This window comes from Sphaeramia orbicularis, chromosome 8, assembly GCF_902148855.1.
Source record: "Sphaeramia orbicularis chromosome 8, fSphaOr1.1, whole genome shotgun sequence".
Classification (NCBI taxonomy): Eukaryota; Metazoa; Chordata; class Actinopteri; order Kurtiformes; family Apogonidae; genus Sphaeramia; species Sphaeramia orbicularis.
The window spans coordinates 46,726,706-46,743,252 of record NC_043964.1 but is presented as its reverse complement, the minus strand read 5'-3'; the positions used below and the strand labels follow the sequence as shown (position 1 = coordinate 46,743,252).

General features: G+C 38.2%; 1 protein-coding gene across 1 annotated transcript; it reads left to right on the top strand.

Annotated features, from left to right (window-relative positions):
* Positions 1-3,740: 3,740 nt before the first annotated feature.
* On the top strand, positions 3,741-15,946 carry LOC115424867 (membrane primary amine oxidase-like). Its single transcript, XM_030142261.1, has 5 exons — positions 3,741-5,313; positions 6,412-6,530; positions 8,505-8,671; positions 14,403-14,535; positions 15,677-15,946. Exons 1-5 carry the CDS (start codon positions 3,741-3,743, stop codon positions 15,944-15,946), a joined length of 2,262 nt encoding a protein of 753 aa, XP_029998121.1.
* The last annotated feature ends 601 nt before the right edge of the window (positions 15,947-16,547 follow it).

The following is a 16,547-nucleotide window of genomic DNA, read 5'->3' as shown; positions in this document are numbered from 1 at the left end:
AAAAATAGATAGTCAATATAAAATATGTAAGGTCATCATTCACATTCAGTAAATATTTTGCATTTTACATTCTCATTTACTTGCTTTATTTAAACAAAATGATACAGCACTACCCTGTCTCTCTGTCCTGACCATTATATTGAATAGGCTTTGCTTTGATAACAGTTGAAATTGATTATAAGCTATGGTTTTCTCTTTCAAGTATTTGTGCACCATTGATGCTACTAAATAAATACTGCATACCACATAAAAGAAAGACAAAGTTTCTATTTGCTGTGTCCTAAGCTACTTAATGTTAGCATTTCAGTTCTGAAGTTTATTCATCATATTAGCACCATATAGTGAATGTATTTCTTAAATACACATAATTCTGTCTACTTTTTGCTGATGTTTCTTAGCAATTGTTCCAGAAAAATATTTCCTTTGGGATATTTAGTCACCAAAACTCTTATCTCTTTGTTATTTCACTGACTATTTACATGCCCAGGATGAAAATAGAATAGTCCTTGCAGAGCCTTTAAAAGAAGTTAATAAATAATATTAATAAAATGATCAAAACCTAAGATAAAAATTACAAATAAAAACATAAACTGATGTACCAAGCACCCACAACAACTAACAGTCCTTCAGTAGCAGTAAAGATAATGCATGTTATTGTCCTTTTGCAAAGTGCTGTTAAGATAAGATTCTTTATTGTCATTGTATTTCCATACAACGAAATTTGAGTGCCCCTTCAAAATAATACTCTAAAAACAATACATACACACAACACACAAAACACAATCGATTTTAAGAGTTGGTCAGTTAAAAAAATCAAAAAAATATTTTATATTGAGGTTAATAAGTTAAAAGTAAATGAATAAATGTTATTGCACCTTGTCATAAGTTTCATTGTTTGGATATTCAGTGCAAAATTCAATGTTATTAAAGCTCAGCATCAAGGAAGTAGGATTGGATGTGAACACGTGTGGGGGTGAGTATGTGTTGGGAGGGGACCAGTGGCGGCTGCTCGTCCTTCAGACAGGGGAAGCTCATTGTCGGCTTACATTAAAAAAAAAATTGTCGAGTTATTTAAACATACATTCGGCCCTCCGTTCCTTTTTAAGAAAATGCTCAGTGACCTTATCGTACCAAGTAGGCGTCTTTTCCAGGGACTGGACCAGTGTCCTCTCAATGTCCAGCAGAGCTAGGCTGCTTAGACGGCCTTGGCCCATTGTGTTGTGGGTGTAGGACTTCAGCCTTTATAAACAAGAGATACTCCTTTCACTCCGACCTAGCCGACAGTTTGATTGATTGAACTATCTACAAAATGATATTAAACTCGAACAAGAAATAATTTAATAACGTAACTGAAACAAGAAAATGCTGAAATTATGTAAAATTGAAACAAGGAAGTCCAATGAGTGTGTTTTATTTACAGTGCAAGAAATGAACGAGTAATTTCGTAGTGGTTTCTCTGATTTCACAGCAGAATGTGCAACGGTATTAAACTGAACTGTGTCAGTGAAGGAGGAGATCTGAAAACAGCTGTCAATCAAACGGGATTCAGCCTTTCGACTGATCATCCAATCAGCACGTGGGATTCTGGCGTCCAGCCCGGCCGAGGTCCGCCCACAGCTCCATTCACACCCAGAGACTCCCGGCGTCCAGGGGCAGGACAACATTGTGACATTTATCCAATTACCGTCCAGTTTTGAGGCAATGAAAAAAACTGTTCCACTCAGTCCCATTGAAGCCCATAGACGCCCGGTGTCTACGGACAAATGCACTGAGCAGAGATCGAATGAGAAAACAGCGCAACGGAAATGTATGAGAAGTGAACAACATCGCGTTTGTTGATTTGTGATAAAGCTGATTGTGAATGAACTCATCTGTGAGATGAACGTGTTCTAACACATTTGTAGTCAATAAAATGTCAACACAACCGAACATATTTAACCATTTATTTTTCGTAATTTTAGAGGAAGCTAGGCTTTCCTTGCAGTCTATGAGAAATCGCCACTGGAGGGGACGCAGTCAATTTATGATTCTCACAGTCTGTGGGGGAAAAAAAGGTGTTAAGCATCCTGTTTGATCTGCAGCTGATGCTCTTGTATCTGTACCTGATGGAAGGAGTGAGAATAGTCCATGAGCAAGTGGTGATGCTCCTCAATGGTGGAGGTGACTTTTCAGATGCATTTCTGCAGATAGATCTCTATCAGGACACACATACATAGACACACACAAGGATATGCTTGACCAGATAGTACTTAAACAACACTAAGGAACCACAGATGAAAACATTTGATGAAAACTGAGAGATCTATCACAAAAACAGTAACACAATGTCACATACTTGACAGCAGTTAGTCAACAACACAGTAAAAGTAATCAGTTATGACAAGTTATCACAGAGAGATAAGATGAAAAAGATGCTTTGTCCAAACCTATGGCCTGCATCATAAAGGAGCAGATCAAAAGCACCGTAAACTGACCAATCATTTCGAATGCAGAGATTCAACAAACCAACAAAGCTATATTCACAGTGCATATAAAGATAAGGCTCTTATCACTGACCAATAGAAGAACATAATTTTATTAATGATCTGCAACCATTTCAGTATTCTTCACTAGCGTCACACGTTACATTCTTTGATTTTTGCTCCACGTGTGGTTGTAAAATCATCCATAAACAGTGGATTTATAACTGGATTCTTTTTCCATGGCATGTTGGCTGCCTTGTGGGAGTTTACTGTTATAAAGTGCTTTTATCACTAGGCTTGTTACATACCTCATTGAAGTTATGTCCTCACTAATACTAGTAAATAAACAACTTAAACATCTCCAAATGAAGCCTTCAGGGCAAGGCAACACAATCCTCCTTACAGACATTGTACATTTGATTGATTGTTTTGGTGATGGAAATGTAAATCAGTTGTGTTTTTTTGTATCTCATAAAGACCATTTACACGCACACTTTTACTCAGGTCATTATCCAATTTCTGGAGTTATCAGATTACTCAAGGGATCATGTAAACAACATAATCTGATATGTTTTATCAGATAACTGCAGTAATTTGATTATAAGAAATCAGATTAACCCACTTGGATTTCTCCTCAATACTCCAATGTCTTCCTGCATGTATACAGGTTAATCTGTAATTTGTTTAGTCGTTTTACATCTCTGCATGTATAAATACAATTAAAATAGCAGAAAACAGAAAAGTTATGTAGTCAAATGTGACCAGAAGACAATAACAGGAACCTTGTGTGTACCATCACTGTGTCTGTGCACATGCCGAAAGAAATCCTATTATGGACTGGAGTGTATAAACCAGGGTTTTTCGATTATCACATTTTTTAACTGCATGTAAACACATCAAATCAGATTATTGCAATTATCTGTTAACTCCCAGTTGTCAGATTTTTATGGTCATGTAAAAAGGCTCAGTGTTTCTTGTCTCTATCAGAAGGTACCTAGAGTGTTTCATGCTAGAAACAATTCCATTTCCTCGGAGCTGCAACATCCAACATTTCATTATTCCATCCCTGAGGTGAGTTAGACAACAAAGTGAATCTCATACATTGTTCTCACAGTGAAACATGTTTGGGTCTTATCACAAGAAGCAACACTCCAGTTGTAAAAGTCATAAAAGCGGATGCCTCGCCCCTTCACGCAGCCGTCTTTAACAGGCTCTGTTTCTACAACTACTGCCACTATTTCAGCTTGTCAACTGTCAGCACTGTACATCTGCAGCAAAATGGTGTCTAAAACCATTTGCACCATCCTTAAATGCCTTGTAGTTCTTGCAGCTGTTGCCTCGTTGATAGCTAACTGCGTCCTGATATGGCTCAATACTCAACGCACTCCAAAGTGCCCGGTTCAACACTTGAACCCAGTACAACTTGCAGCTCATAATGAGAAAAGTGACGTTTTTGCTGACCTCTCCGTTGAGGAGTTACTACAGGTTCGCGACTACATGGTGAAGATCCCAGAGATGAATATCACATTTCAACCATTGACACCTCCTTCAGTTGATTATTTGTATCTGATTGAACTCTCCCTACCAAAGAAAGGGGATGTTATGCATTATCTGGATTCGAGAAAATCAAAACCAGCAAGAGAGGCTACAGCAGTGGTTTTCCATGGCAGCAAAAACATCGTAAAGGAGTATGTGGTGGGTCCTCTCCCAAATCCAACCTACCACCGTGATGTCACCTTTGAAAGATACAAAATGGAAATTCCTTTGACTGCACGGCCACCACACTATGGGGAACATGTGCTCAGGGCAATATTTATCCAACATGCATTAAAACCCATCAGTGCACTTCTGAATGAGAGTTTTGGAATTGATGCAGCTGCGGACCCTGTTTTTCATGATGCTTCACCTAGAGGTGTCAAGTCAGGTGACAGACAGACGTGGCTTTCATTTTGTAGAAATGTGGAGGGCTTCTTCATTCACCCAGTAGGTTTTGAGATTCTGCTCAACCACAAAAGCACAAATTTTCTCTCTTGGCGGGTGGTTAAAGTGCTGTATAATGGTCAGTACTTTGACAGTATAAGTGAACTAAAGCAGCAATATGAGGCCAGTGCTGTGAAGAAAATAGTTTATAAACCTATTCCAAATTATGCTTCACTCAGACCCAAACAGAAACCTACAGGCATAGCACCCCAGCAGTTTCATGTACAAGGAAAGAGGTTCAGTATACAAAACAATCACATTGTGTACCTCGACTGGAGCTTTGCCTTTGGTATGAGCCCCCTTAGAGGCATGAGAGTTTTTGATGTTCGCTTTAAAGGGGAGAGAATCATCTATGAATTAAGTGTGCAAGAGGCTATGTCTGTCTACGGATCTGTCACCCCACATACCATGATCACCAAGTTCCTCGATGGAAGCTTTGGTATTGGTAAATGCGCCTACGAGTTGGTCCGTGGGGTCGACTGCCCCTATTCAGCCACTTACATCGACACTTACCACTTTTTGGACACTGGAGTCCCACGCCAACTGAAAAACTCAATTTGCGTCTTTGAGCATGATGTTGCCCTTCCTCTACGAAGACACTTCTCAGAGATAATATACAACAGTTATGGGGGTTTAGCAAACAGTGTCTTAGTTTTCAGAACAATCACAGCCATAGGAAACTATGACTACGTGTGGGATTTCATCTTCTATCAGAGTGGCTCAGTAGAAGCCAAAGTGAGAGCCACCGGCTACATTGCCTCATCGTTCACGTTGAACAACAGTTATACATATGGACATCAAGTAGCAGAAAATGTCACTGGAAACATCCACACTCATTTTGTTAATTTCAAAGTGGATCTTGACGTTTTAGGTGAGTGAACCAAGAATTTTATGTGCTTTCTCTGTGAATGTTCTGTAATTCCTAAATTGGACAGTTCACCGCTAACATTTGTAAGGGGTGCATCAGATGAAACGGTTCAAATGTAGCTGTAACTTACAACTCAAATTACACACCTAATCCTTATTATGGCAAATGCCTGTTAGAAATGGCAGTTAGAGCATGAAGAATTGCTTTGAAAGGTGTATGTTGTATAATAGTCCTTTTGAGATGGCTCTGTGATTCAGTACGATCAATTATACAACATACCCTTGCACTGTTTTATAGGGAAAGAAAAGCTGGTAGGATGATTCAATTTAACACACACTAATGTAACAGTAGCTCTTATTTTGGCATGCAACTTTGTCATTTATAGCTAATTTCTATCAGTTTGCCAACATATAGGCTATCATTTTGCATTTGTTATAACAGTACAATTCCATAAGCCTAACAGTGTGATTTATATTTATTATTTGATGAATCACCTCTCAATAATCTTTTCTAAGGTTATACTTGATACTTATACCTAATACCTTTGTTCTAGTTTACTTGCCTTTTTATACTTGTTTGACTTAGCTAAGCCATTTTTATCCATTAGCCTTCAGTGTGTTCAAAGATAATTGAGCACAAGAGACAACACAGTAATAAGTTGGTTTGGACATAATATTTTTTTTTGTTTAGACTTCATTAAAATTAATCACAAATTTATCAAAACCTTACAGTATTGTGATGTAACCAAACTCTATCAAAGCTGTAGACTACTGTTTTGCTTGTGTGCAGTTGTGGCCAGAAATTTTGGAAGTGACTTAGGTTTTGTTGTTGTAAGCTTTGCTGCTTCAGTTTTTTTTTTTTGTCACATGTTTCTGAGGTACACTGAAGAACAAGTTTGAGCATTTTATAAGAGTCAAAGAGATTTATCTGCAAATCAGTCACATTGCTAAGAGTTTGCCAAAATTTTTGGCTACGACAATATACCTTGTGTATTTTGCTCAAGACTGTAAACATGCAAGACTTAAATTGAAATTTAAGGGGTGTCACACTTATGATAAATGCACAGAGTGAATGAAAGTAATATATACACAACTTCTCTAGGTGTGAAGAATGTATTCCAGGTTAAAGACATGGAGTTTGTGAATGTCTCACTGCCATGGAACCCTGAACATTACACCATGATCCCTAGGTTGGTGGAGTCTGAGTTTCAAACAGAGCAGGTAAAATGTTCCTTTTCTATACTGTACATATAAGCAAGGACAAATCAGTATAATTGTGGGCTGAGGTGCAACCAACTTAATCCAGTGTAGTAGTTCAACCTGAGACACTTACATGTACATGTATGACATCAGGTGCATTTTCTTTCCTGTGCTCATTTTGTGGCAAGTGATAAGATGACATTGATGTATTTCTCTAGAGGATCATAGCTTTATTGTATTGTATGCATGGATTTCATGATGTATAATCTGTTGGGTGTATTCATCAAATAATCTAGTAAAACACCTAAAGATATTTAGTACAGACATGTTGAATTGTTCATTCAGTTTCTCAAGGACACACACTGTATTTGTGACTCTAAGTAGTTGGGTAGTGACGTAAGGTGATGTTCTACAAATCTCTGTTTGTTTGGTATTTATTGGAGTTGTTACTGAGAAAAAAACTAGGCTTTGGTCAGGCAGTTGCCTCAACGGAAAAAAAATTAGTTACTTGTATTTATTAAAATATCCACTAGAGGCTGGCTCCAAAAGTGAGTAAACCTATTGACACCTAAATTAAAATGTCCAACTTTACAGCCCAAATAAAGACATTTAGAACCTGGTGCAAAAAACAGGTTTGGTCTCTATGGCTAATTCCCTCATTTATGACAATCGTACAGGGGGACTTTGTCTTGAACAGGTGACAGGGTGGTGTATGGGCTTCGACCGCTTAATGATTGTCAGATAAAACTTTCAGAGTTGTTTTGTTTTGAATAAAGCATTTGTTGTTCTTGCAGGCAGCTCTGCTATAGTTGTGTGTTAGAAGTTATTCTGACATGACCATTATATGATTCCAATTCTAGTACCCCATCTGTTAGCATACTTTGTCTTTTAGCTTACCTTACTGGTATAGGTTATGGTAGTAAATGGTTAGATATTTTTCTCTGTCCATTTTATAGTCCAGCAAGTGCGGTATGTGTTTATGTTTATACATTAATTAACTTGACCTTATCATCATGCTGCACAACTGAATATGTGAATTTTCATCATACAGTTTAAAATGCCTTGTGCCGTTTATCATAACTATGTTCATTACAACAGTGTGGTTGGTGTTTTCACTAAATTTGTGTTAGTCTGGTAACCTTTAGTCTCTTCCTCAGATCCATGCTATTGTCCAAATATTGCCACTGGGTGTTTCTATGAAACTGGCACCTAAAAACTGGACATGGGGGCTAAAAATTCAAACCAGATGTAGACTAATGTTATGAAGCAAGTATGGAAGCACTTTGGGTCTATTTTAAAAAATAAATATCTACTGAGATAAAAGAGAAGTTATTTTTCAGATAAAACACTTTTTTTTTTATATTTTTAGATTATTTTTTATACAAAAATCCATGTGTAACAGAAAGGACACGAAAATTAAATAACTGCTGATTCATTAAAAACCCACGTCTGGATTAGAAAAACCACTTATTTATAGTGCTACATAAGACCATTTACAGCCATGTTTTCCAGATCAAATGCACTGACACCTAGGTAGCTTTTCATGTCCCAATTTTGGTCCTATTTTTGGCCCCAATACTTTAATAAAAATTCATTAATTTTGGGATGGCTTAGAGCAGGAGTAAAAAAAAAAAATTGACATCTATCTGAGGTCATCATTAGGTATATTTCTCTTTTATTATTGGGTCTGAAAAACTGGCAAAGTGCCAGGTACCAAAATGAATCCAGTTTCATAGAAGCACCCATCTTCTAGCTCCAAAAAAATAAAATGGCAGCTCTCAAACACCTCTCAGATGTCCCACTTCTTTTGAATAGGCTATATAAAATATATATCTTAATCTGTTTTAGGCATGTGTTGTAAATCAAGGAGAAGCTCGTAGGCATCCATTCATTATAAGCAACAGTGACTACAGTGCTTTTAAAAAAAGTGGAAAAAGATGCAGAACCAGAATATATCTTACAAAAAAAATTGCAAAAAATTTTGTCAATATGCAGGAGGCAGCCCTTCATCATGACTCAAAGACTCCACGCTACCTCCACATTGCTAGCAACCAGAAGAACCACTGGGGCCACCAGCGCTCCTACCGATTGCAGGTTTTCAGTTTCCCAGGAGACCACCTACCTGAAAACCAGGCTGAGGAACGGGCTATGTCGTGGGCCAGGTAAGTGATGATGTGATGATGTGAAGTTGCAAAAATGTTCTTGACTTTGGGCTAGTTGAGGGCTGGATACCTTGGTCCTACTTATCCAACAGGGAGGATTCGCCAGTACCAAACCTTGAGCAGATCTCCAACTCATGCTGAGTTTTCTTTATGTACTCATCAGTTTTGAAATTGCTCATTAGTGTTTGGGTGTTGGTCTGCTTTCCAACATCCTGCTTATTCATGGGTGTCAGTCACGTGACTTTAGTGTTGTCGCCGCCATCTTTAGGACCTAGTGCACAGAGGGGAATGGCTAGTCAGATGAAAATCACTCATCTTACTGCTGATTAACAGTAGTGGTGTGAGCTGGGCATGACCATTTACATGTTTCTAACACTTGGTTGGATATCTGTCCTATCAGTAACCCCTGGGACACTTTAGGTTGGCCAAGTTAGGTGTCAGTCAAATTTGGTGTTCGGAGATGGATGTTTAATCTGCAGACAGCCTTCAAAAGTAAGAAAAGCCAAATTTTTCACTTTTTGCTTTTCTGGAAAACAACCTTTTGTGTATGTGGTGTTGTTGTTGCACTTCAGAATGGTTTATATATTCGGAAAAGACGAGTTTGTTAGCTTTCATTTGATCTGCAACAAGTAGAGGTGCATTAATGAGGGAGCTGTGTACATGGGTGTTGTTTAAAATAATAACATCTACGTCCTGGGACAGGTACGCAAGATTGTTAAGGAGTTGGTGATGAAATAGCTGTGATTGATCTCTGCAACGTGATGTCATGACTTGCATAAATATACACACCACTTTTAATTGGCGTGTTATCTGTACACACAATAAGTTTTCCCTGTGTATGTTCACACTTTTAGTAGCCCCTGTCCAACCAGAATCGATGCACCAAATACCAAGCACTTAGGGTTAGAGTTATGTGAACAGGAGATCTTGGCGTCAATTGACACGCAATAAAATGGCATTAAATAACACGCAAAAGGTAGGTAGCTTGCCAAATGTCATAAGAATCAGCGTGACATACAACGCAATTTGTTGAGATCAGTCTGTCATTGCACAGTCCAGAGTGCTTTGTTGGTGTCCAGTGGTCTCTCCTGATGGCAGCCGGCCACTTCTTTCTTCTGACTGGGTTTTTGGGGATGTTGTAAAATTTGCGGCCCGTTTTCTTTGACTTGCTGTTGCTACAGCCAACAGTACAGCAGATAAATTTTGTGTACCTAAGCATACGGACCCTGGGTTGTCCTAAAGATGTCAGCGGGATTGCTCTGTGACATCACAAGACATCTATAAATACACATCCAAACAATCCAATTAATTTTCTGATGGGGAAAATCTGATGTTACATTACACTACTTATAGTGTTGTATCAGCAGATTTTTTTTTTGTCTTTTTGTAGCTTTGTGGGTCCCCAGATCTAAATGCTGAGCCTTGTTCTCTGAGCAGGGTCCTCACTTTGCTGTTCACCCACATTTAATGTAATGCTGTAGCTGGAGACTTGGTTTAAAGTGTTCAGATATTTGTGCAATTCAGGCAGAACAAACTTTTTTTGGCACAGGTTGGCACAATTAATGTCTCCAGCCACTATAATAACATGCTCTGCCTGCTTGATAGCGACCTCAGGGATGTTTTGGTCCTGCCAGATGTCTTTGATGATCATAACATGGTATTGCAGAATGTGTGATATAATCATCAGTTGTAGTTTGTCAATTTCATGGTTTGGCAACTGGGAGTTGTAAAGAAAGAGACTAGGAATGACCAGTTTGTAGAGGTTAGCCTTTCGCCGCATTTCTACTACGTGGTACTGGCTCGACTCGAATTGACTTGACTCGACTCAGCCTTTTCACATTTCCATTATGTAAAAGGACCTGGAATCAGGTACCCGGTACTAGTTTTTTGGTATCTGCTCCGCCGGGGTTCCAAAACGGGGGAAGAGAAACTAAAACATGACGTGTAACTACTGCAGACCACTGATTGGTCATCAATGTGCGGCGACCCGCCATTTTAAAAAACACAGATTTGGAAATTTACAGCAAATATACTGGTAGGCTAATCCACATGATGGCAGCCCACAAAACTACACCATGGTCAGTCAAGGAGGTTCAGACATGTCTGTCCTTGGTGGCCAATGACAAAATTCAGCATGAGTTTGACAGGACAACACGCAACGAAGGAGTTTATCAGCAACTCTTTGAGGAGATGTCACGGAAGTTATGTGTTGCGTCGCTATGACGTCCAGGTACTCTAAAGTCAGTAGTATCCTGTAATGGAAATGGTCTCCAGGAATGGTATCTGGTACCCGAGTCGAGTCGAACCGAGCGGGTTCCATGTACTGGAAACACAGCATTAGTCTCCCTCTCTTGCCCCACTTCTATATCCTGTGCCTCCATCATCTGTGCCATTTCAGTTGGGGGATGATGATGTCGACTCCTTTTGAAGAGCACCAAATCTCCTGGGAAATGATGTCCTACAAGATTTAGTCACAGAATATCCAAAAGTATTTTCAGTAATGGACAGTAGCACTGCTCTGTTGTACTTCACAAGCAGAGTAGAAAGCGAAAAATAAATGGAAAAACGTAACTAGCTGCCAATGGCTGAGGAGCACTGGGCCACTGTGGCTATATATGCTACTATCTTAGGTGAATAAAATCTGCAGAAACTGCACATACTGTGTTTCTCAAGAAAAGGCAGTTTGAGTTTTTAGCCTGGGAACTTAAGGTCTCTAAATCTCTGCGTATTAATGTTGGTTTTTATCGAGCACCCTCAGCTGAAAATTGTGCCCCGCCTAATTTAATGCAGCTCCTTTCAGAATTCAAGTCAAAGGAATTTATAGCTTTGGGTGATTTTGACCTGAATTGGTTACAACCAATTTCATATAAGCTCTGATCCCACTGCGACTCCCTGAACATCTTCCAGTTGGTAGGCAGTGCAACTCAACCAAACCTTAAAAATCCAGGAAAATCCTCTCTAATAGATCTCATACTAACAAATGCTCCTCATAAATATATAACTGTCTCAATATTTGCAAACAATGTCAGTGACCACTGCTGTTGCAACAGTGTAAAACACAAAAATACTTAAAACTAGGCCACGCATTATTTATAAATGTGACATGAAGCACTTTTCAGAGCAAGGTTTCCTTCATGATTTATTTCATTTTGACTGGGCAAAAATTTATCTTATAGCCGACACTGGCATTGGCTGGAAGTGTTTTTATGATGGTTTTTGCAACATTGTAAATAAGCATGCTCCATTTAGGAAGTATAGAGTCAAGGGCCGAAACAATGCATGGTTCATCAAAGAACTTTCAGATCTCCTCCACCAGTGCAACCTGGCCTGGGCTAAAGCCAGAAAAACAGATCTAAACTCTGATTGGTTAGTCTTTAGGCAATTACGTAATACTTGTACTGTTAAAATCAAGAAAGCCAAAGCCAATTATTTCCAATCACAAACTACACAAAATCTAAATAACCCTTCAAAATTCTGGAAAACCATCAAATCCATTTCTGAAAATAGTAAAGGTTCTGAGCTACCTCCATGCGTTGTTAAAGACTGAAAAAATCTCAGACAAAGCCAAAATGCTTACTTCTTTTAATGAGCACTTTTCTGCCTCAGGGTTTTTATTTGAGCCTCTGAACCCTACAAATGTAAACTCCACTCTTAAGTCTTTTTCCGCTAAAACTGATAATCAGATCCAGTCAAGATATTCTTTTAATTTTTATCCTATTTTAGTTACCGAGGTGCATAAAGCCCTCAAGCTTTTAGACACAGAAAAAGCTGCAGGCCCTGATAAACTTGAGCCTTACTTTTTAAAGTTAGCATCTGATTTTATTGCCCCACCCTTGACTCACATTTTTAACTTGTCCTTGGTCACTGACACCATACCTTCAATCTGAAAGTCTGCCCTTGTCACTCCTCTGCTTAAAGGGGGCGACCCCATGGTTTTAAACAATTACATCTCCAAGCTATGCATCTTGGCCAAAGTTCTTGAGTCCCTGGTTAGTGATCAGCTGAAGGATTTTTTAAATGAGAATAGTATTTTATCTGACTTTCAATCTGGTTTTAGAAAAAGACACAGCACAGTTACAGCAGCACTGAACATTTTTTAACAATTTTATAGATTTTATTGATAACAAACAGCACTGTGCAGCCCTTCTTATTGACTTGTCAAAAGCTTTTGACACCTGTGGACCATTCCAGTCTTGTTCATGATTACTTAAAACTGGACTGTCGGAACATGCAGTTGGCTGGTTTATAAATTACCTGACAGACAGTAAGCAGTGTGTGCAGGTAGACAGCTGTACTTCAAGCTCACTCACTTTGACAAAAGGTGTGCCACAAGGGTCAGTCCTGGGGCCACTTTTGTTCATACTTTACATCAATAACATCAATCAGAAAATATCAAATGCAAAATTTCATTTTTATGCTGACGATACAGTCATGTACACTTCTGCCTCCACACCTGTCCAAGCCCTTACCCAGTTACAACTTGCTTTTAACACTGTCCAACAAAATTTTCATGACTTAAGACTGGTTCTAAATCCAGATAAAACAAAAGTCATGATGTTCTCAAATTCAAGGTCCAAACTCTCAAACCTGCCTTCACTGATCACTACTCAGGGAACTCAGATAGAACTCGTCCCAACCTATAAATATCTAGGTATTTTAATTGACAGCTCCCTTTCTTTTCAGCAGCTTGTTAAAAAACTAAAACTTGGCTTCCTTCTTTTGAATAAAATCATGTCTCTCTTTTGAATCAAGAAGAAGACTGGTTTCAGCTACATTTCTGTCTGTGTTGGACTACGGTAATGTCTTGTACATGCATGCCTCCTCCCACAGCTTACAGTCACTGGACACTGTGTATCATGGAGCTCTGAGGTTCATCACAAATTTTAAATCTCTCACTCATCATTGTTTGCCATATGCTCGTGTTAGATGGTCTTCTTTGTCGGCTCACAGACTTAGTCACTGGCGTATTTTAATTTATAAGTCTATTCTAGGTCTGCTCCCATCCTACCTTCTGACCTACATCAGTTTGAGAACCACAGACATTTATAATCTTCGTTCTCAGGATCTCTTCTTTTTGTCTGTTCCTAAAGTTAGAACTGAACAGGCGAAAAAGACCTTGAGATTTGCGGCTCCATTCACCTGGAACGAACTACAAAAACACCTGAAACTTAAAGATCTGGTTTCATTCGACACTTTTAAGAGGATGTTCTATGACTTAGAGAGGGAGACATCTGGCTGCAGATGTTTTGTCTGATGCACTTTATCTTCACCTCGTCGGCACTTTTAGCAAGGTTGACTTTGGAAGGTTTGACTTGATTTTGTGTTTTTTATGTATTGAAAACTTGTTTTCGTTTTTATGTATGAAAGTTTGTGTCTGGAACTATTTAATGTACTGCTGCCCATCTTGGCCAAGACACTTGGAAAAGAGATTTTTAATCTCAATGAGGTTTTCCTGGTTAAATAAAGGTTAAAAAAAAAAAAAATTACTCTGTGTCCACAGTTGTGATGACAATGTACTTTTGGGACATCTTGTTAAACTTGCTTACTTGTCTGTGATGATTCAGTGTATGCTTCCAAGTCATCATTCTATGTTTCAAATATGTAGAGCCTATCCAGTTCAGATAATACTTTATCTCTAATGATTGACTGATTTCAGACATACATGTTTTTTTTTTCCTTTCATTCTATAGTTCTTTTCTCCATTCAATTCCACTCACTCTCACTCCTACAGGTATAAGTTGGCCATTACTAAGCACAAAGATTTGGAGCAGAGCTGTGGCAGTTTGTACAATCAGAATGAGATGTGGGCTCCAGCTGTGGACTTTAGCAAGTTTATAGCAGACAATGAACGCATTGTAAATGAGGTAGGTGTACAGTAAAAGAGATACTATAACTGTTCTGTGTATGCTGACGCATTAATTCCAAATCAGTTGTAAAATATTAATGAAATATAATATAGTCTAATTTATTAATGTCAACTTTGCACTTTTTTTCCTAGATTTAGCAACTTTTCAGACTACCGTGGTAATTTTATTTTATTTTTTTCAAAAAGTACCTAGTAACAAAACCCTACGATGAACTGGCAAACACGTTCTACATGGCAAGATGATCTAGCAACAAATTTAGCTACTTTGAAAATATGTTTTGAAGGTTTTTAGCAACTTTTTGAAAGGTGACTCAAATGCTAAAACACACACATTTGCCCTCTAAATGACACAAAATGATTTTCTCTGTCTGAGTCAGAAAAACATAGTTCATCTGCCTAGCTGTAGAAGTAAGTTTTGACAGCTTAGACAATTTGTTGGTATATTTAGTGACTTTTCAGACCCATCTAGTGATTAGTGACAAATCTATCAACTTTTTTCTGGTGTTATTGGGCACGTTTGGGGACTCTGATGTGAAAGCACATATTATTCTTTGTCTAAAACGAATCACTACCCTGAATATAAATCACTCCCATTGACATTGACAGTTTTCTGTATTGTTTCTTTTTGGTCTATTAAGGTTGTTAATATAGACTGGAAAATTAAAAATGTTATGGTTAAAAATGTTCATGTTTTACTGTGACTTGTTGTAGGCTCTTAAGTGGACTGTAAGGTTAAAAAGCAAACCAAACTTAAGAAAATTAAGATAAAAACTAAAGTAACAAACAAATAAATAAATAACCTTAGTCACTCCTCCAGAGTGCCTCATTTTGGTCACTTTAGCTGATCCCCAAGCCCGGAAAAAAGGGGAGAATTGGACTCGGGACATGAAAAAAACAAGAATTGACAGACTGCAGTTAATTTGTAGTTCTAAACATATTTAAGGTGTTTTTATGCTCACTTTTTGTCTCTCCCACAATGTTATTTCTCTCTTCTACATTGTTCATTACAGTTACATGGACATTTACATTTATGCAAATTAGGTGACGATGTCATTTAGCCACTTTTAGGGCAGACAATAGATACTTTCCTTACTGAGGGGTTGGAAACACTGTTCTGGTTTCTCTTTTGTTGTCTTCAGGACCTGGTTGCCTGGGTGACTGCCGGTTTCCTCCACATCCCTCATGCAGAGGACATCCCCAACACAGTTACTGTGGGGAACGGAGGTGGGGTCCTGCTGCGGCCCCATAACTACTTTGACGAAGACCCGTCCATTCACTCTGTTGATGGGGTGTACTTTGCCCCAGGCAGTGAGGATAGCTGTGAATACAACAAGATGGCCTGCCTGGTTAAAGAGACCTGCAGCCCAGTGCTAGAGCCCTTCTCCTATAATGGGTTCCTGGGAGGATAGAGAACCTAAACAGTGATTTTTAAATATTTTTTTCATCTTTAATCCTGATGCCTCCTGAAACCTTGAAATGCAGTAAACATCAAAAAAGTATTACAAATTAATTTCTGTCAAATCATGAAATATTAACCCTAAAGGACCCAAAAGCATCTCTAAAATGTTTAAGAACTTTTGAAACACTAATCCTATACACAGTGAAATAATTAAGGTAAAATATAGTTTTTCCAGTTTGTCTTTTTCGGATGCATCCATGGTGTCTGTAGTGAACATGGAAACACTGTCATCTAGTGCAACACTGATTCACAGTAAAATCCATGGAGTTTGATAAATGAGAGTGGTTGACAATGCTTGTTTTTATGTTCATTTAATGGTGTATTTTGCTGAAAAATTCATGTTTTCATCAATTTTCAGTTTTGATATAATGCCTTTTGAATTTACTCTGAGCTTTAATTTACCATGGTCAGTGAATTAAATATATTTTTAAAAAATTCACAGGAAAAAATGCACAAGATTATATAATAAATTACAATTAAATCACTTGATAATGGTTAAATGTAGAGAGAAATTGATTTGGATGTCACCACAAAAAAAAAGTGAGTCTGTA